The 3530-nt window shown below is 34.1% G+C and overlaps 1 protein-coding gene across 2 annotated transcripts; it reads right to left on the bottom strand.

Annotated features, from left to right (window-relative positions):
* LOC104723353 (palmitoyl-protein thioesterase 1-like) lies at positions 574–2401 on the bottom strand. Of its 2 annotated transcripts, XM_010441700.2 has the most exons (8): positions 2173–2399; positions 1988–2072; positions 1643–1883; positions 1500–1559; positions 1364–1402; positions 1151–1273; positions 972–1064; positions 574–871 (listed from the first exon to the last, which is right to left on the bottom strand). In XM_010441700.2, the coding sequence occupies exons 1-8, from the start codon at positions 2273–2275 to the stop codon at positions 695–697; spliced, it is 921 nt and encodes a 306-aa protein (XP_010440002.1). In that variant the 5' UTR covers positions 2276–2399; the 3' UTR covers positions 574–694. The 2 variants fall into 2 exon arrangements, with proteins under 2 accessions (XP_010440002.1, XP_010440003.1); XM_010441701.2 differs by lacking the exon at positions 1500–1559 and having other exon boundaries at positions 2173–2401.

Here is a 3530-nt window from a genome sequence, read left to right as displayed (position 1 = left end):
GTATCCTTAAAAACCTTTTTTGTTCATTTTAAAATTTACTTTAAAATGATTAAATTAGCTATTCTTGTCTTCTTGATAACAAACAAAATTATTTAAAACAAAAAAAAAATCAGCTTAACCTTTTATAAAACAAACCTTTATTTTTATTTTCAGATGTTAAACTAGATCTGTTTTATACCCCTTTCTCTTATAATCAAAAAAAGAATAATAAAGTTGAGGTTGTTTGAACCTTCTGAAAGTCGAATTATACTCACTAATCTACCCACGACAAATCGTAAAAGGGCCCCAAATAATAAAGTACCCATAATGGGCCAAATTATTAGGCCCAATATGTGTACGTCGACGTCGTTGTCGTCGATTTTCACCAGTGAAAAACTCTTCCCGACGTCTCTCTCAGGCAACAAAATTAGGGGTTTAATCCAATTCGTTATTCCAATAGACGCTGATTGAATCGATCTATCATTCAGTTTCGATACGAAAGTTACAAGGTGATGAAGAACTTATTATACTTCGTCTCAGTAGCGTTATAATATACACAAGATGAAACCTTTTTTTTCAATAATATTGAGCATCTTTCATAAAGGATGAAGCTTTTTTTTTTTATGTTCCTTATTTATTAGAAAAAGCTTATTCATTGTTACATGGATATAGGATCTTTTTTTGTTCATTCATGGGTTCAAGAATTTGCAAATGTCTACATTGCCTCGTGTTCAGAAGAAAACGTAGACTCGTTCTTGAGGTAAGGCACAACGTATTTTACAAGTTCTTCTTCCGTTATCTCGATGTGTCCGCCAGGGACACTGACAAAATTCACTTTTCCAGCATCATCCAAGGTTTTTAGACCAATCCAATCCTCAGTGTATAGCTTTGTCTGTTAGGAAGAGTACTTAAGTAAGAAGCCAAGTGGGTTGTCTGATGATGAGGTTAAGAAATCGAATTCGAGAGATGATGATGATGATAATTAGGTTCACCTTTTGAGGAGGCAAAATAGGTGTGTAAGTTCCATCCGGGTAATATCCGAACCAAGAACTTTCTTTAGGAGTCAATACATCATCTTTCTCGAACTATTTAGGAAATGCAAATATGAAAATTAATGATGAGCTTTAACAGTTTGGGTGTCAAGGATCATAGGCCTCAGAAAGAGAGTCACCATGATGAGGACCAAGTTGTGCAAGCTGGTGAAACGGTCTTTGTAAGTGGAGTTCTTCTCGCCAGGTCTCTCGTTGTTGAGCTTTGGCAGATACTTGGAGTGTTCCAAATACTCTGTTATTTTCTGAAAACCAGATAATGTTTTCTCAATTGAAAAGCAATCATATAATTTGAAATGATTTAAGAATTAGAAAGAGAAGTGTTTTGAGTTTACAGTAGGGAGTTTGAAATAACCACTTGGAGCAGCATGATCCTGCAGAGTCATTATAGTTGTTGTTAATGTTAATGATAGGGTATTAATCATGGTTTAAGTTTTTAAATCCTCTTTGATTAAGAGAAGAAGAGAGTACTTGTACGAAGTCATTGTAAACATCTGAAAGATATAACTCCAGCAACTTGCAAAGTGGAAACTGTAAACAGAGAACCCCATTGTTGTTGTTATTGTTTTTTTTTGTGACACACATAGACAAGTAGAAATATAAAGAGAACTTACAGTACACTTGGGGAGGTCGGATAGGCCAGCGTGAGGACCTCCTAAAGATACATAGTTGAAGACTGGAGGAGCATTGTCGCAGAACTCGATTAAGCCTCTAGCGACTAAGTTTCCTTGAGACACTCCAACAATGTTGTAACCTTCACTCAGCTCTGGCATCTGTTTGATTTTCTCACATGCTATGCTCGCTTGTTGCGTAAGCGGCATGTACAAGGAATCTGCCAGTCCATTTCCTATTTCTCTACAAGATGGATGACACATAACAACAGAGAGAGACAAGAAACTGATAAACCTATTATTGCAAGAGATTAGGATGAAACCAGAGGAAGGAGTCGAGTAGTTTACACGCAAGATCCAGGGGAGCTGGAGTAACTGTTAAGGAGCTTTGTCAAATTGCTCATTTTATCATTGGAACATCCACTTACAATTCCTGTTTCAGTAAAATCCATTAGTGTCGACTAAATTCATTATCAGATTCAAGAAGGAAAAAAAAAAGAGGAGGAGGAAGAAGCATAACGATTTTTACTCACCGTGAAACAGAACGAAAGGAACAGAGAGTGAAAATGGAATGGAGATAAAGCAGAAGAGAGACAAGGTCACAAGGAGAACAAATCGTTGGAGACTCTTCTCCATGGAGCTAGCTACTCACCCGAAGAGTACCGTTGATTCTTCCTTCACCCAAAGGAGTTTGTAATTGTGTTCTCTTCTGAAAATTGTGAGGTGTATGAATTAGTTTCTAACTTTCTATCATTTGTATAGCCACAAAAAAAAAAAAAAAAAAAAGAGNAGTTTTGGTGTATCAACTTGTACAAGTTGTATGGGAGGTAGGCTCGACACGAATTAATATACGGCTCGATATTTTACAAAACATGTATAATTTTTTGATGCGTTTGGAGTAACTTAGTTGTAATATATTGTTGAACTTTCTCAATTTTCATTTTTTTGTTTCATTTATAATTTAACATTGGAGTACTTAGAAGAGTTGCTTTATTTTGATTTATGAACTTTGATTAATTGATAAAAATTCGAGATGTAAATTTTGAACAAAGAAATATATTTTAGAATTCAATTTTTTTTTTTTTTTTGTAGATTTTGGATCCAATAATAAATTAGTAAACATATAATTTTAATTCATTAAGATTTTTAAACTATTGAATAAAATAACTTTATTTTTTTTTAAAAAAAATCAATGATTAAACATAGATATTGGCCGCTTTGAATTAATAATTGACACTACATACTTTAAGATATACTCCATGCCACAAAATGACGTATACGGTCCAAATATGAAATAAGTAACAGATCACCTTGCATCAAGTAAGACACTCATAAAGTAAGGAAACATTCAATGTTTTGTTTCAAAAAAAAGAAAAGGAAACATTCAATGTTTTCAAACCTATCCAGTCATAGTATATTATATTAGGACCCGCTCGATGTGCGGGTTTAGAGTTTTTAAATTAAAATTAGTTTAACAAATAATATAAAGTAAATATTTTTAGTAAGTAAAAACTATCTATAAAAGTAAATAGATACACCGAGGTGTCCAATGTGATATTTGGTTTAAAAGGTGCGACTCCGCGGTTGAGACTATTCATCATGTTTTCTTTGAATGTCCTCTCTCTTGTGAAGTTTGGGATTTATCTTACTCTGGTCTCGTAAAAGGTTTTCCATATAAGTTGGTGTACTCGAATTTGGATTTTGTTGTTTGGAGGGATGTCTCTCAACATGGTGCTCCTGATCAACTTTTTCAATTACCATGGATTTTATAGGCAATCTGGAAGGCCATAAATAAAAGAGTTTTCAAAGTTTAGAGATCGAGGCAAATGATATAATTGCTCAGGCTTCGAGAGATATGTTAGTCTGGGAAGAGGCACTCTCTTTTACAGCG

Source organism: Camelina sativa, chromosome 11 (assembly GCF_000633955.1).
Source record: "Camelina sativa cultivar DH55 chromosome 11, Cs, whole genome shotgun sequence".
Lineage (NCBI taxonomy): Eukaryota > Viridiplantae > Streptophyta > Magnoliopsida > Brassicales > Brassicaceae > Camelina > Camelina sativa.
The sequence above is the reverse complement of the archived record's forward strand: the minus strand, read 5'-3'. Positions and strand labels throughout refer to the sequence as shown.

Bases quoted from the DNA above. Each gene is read 5' to 3' on its own strand.
- LOC104723353 (XM_010441700.2), bottom strand. From the start codon at position 2,275: ATGGAGAAGAGTCTCCAACGATTTGTTCTCCTTGTGACCTTGTCTCTC. The intron at 2,073-2,172 runs GTGAGTAAAAAT...TTACTGAAACAG, and splicing joins TCCTTTCGTTCTGTTTCACG to GAATTGTAAGTGGATGTTCC. The intron at 1,065-1,150 runs GTGACTCTCTTT...TTTCCTAAATAG, and splicing joins ACAACTTGGTCCTCATCATG to TTCGAGAAAGATGATGTATT.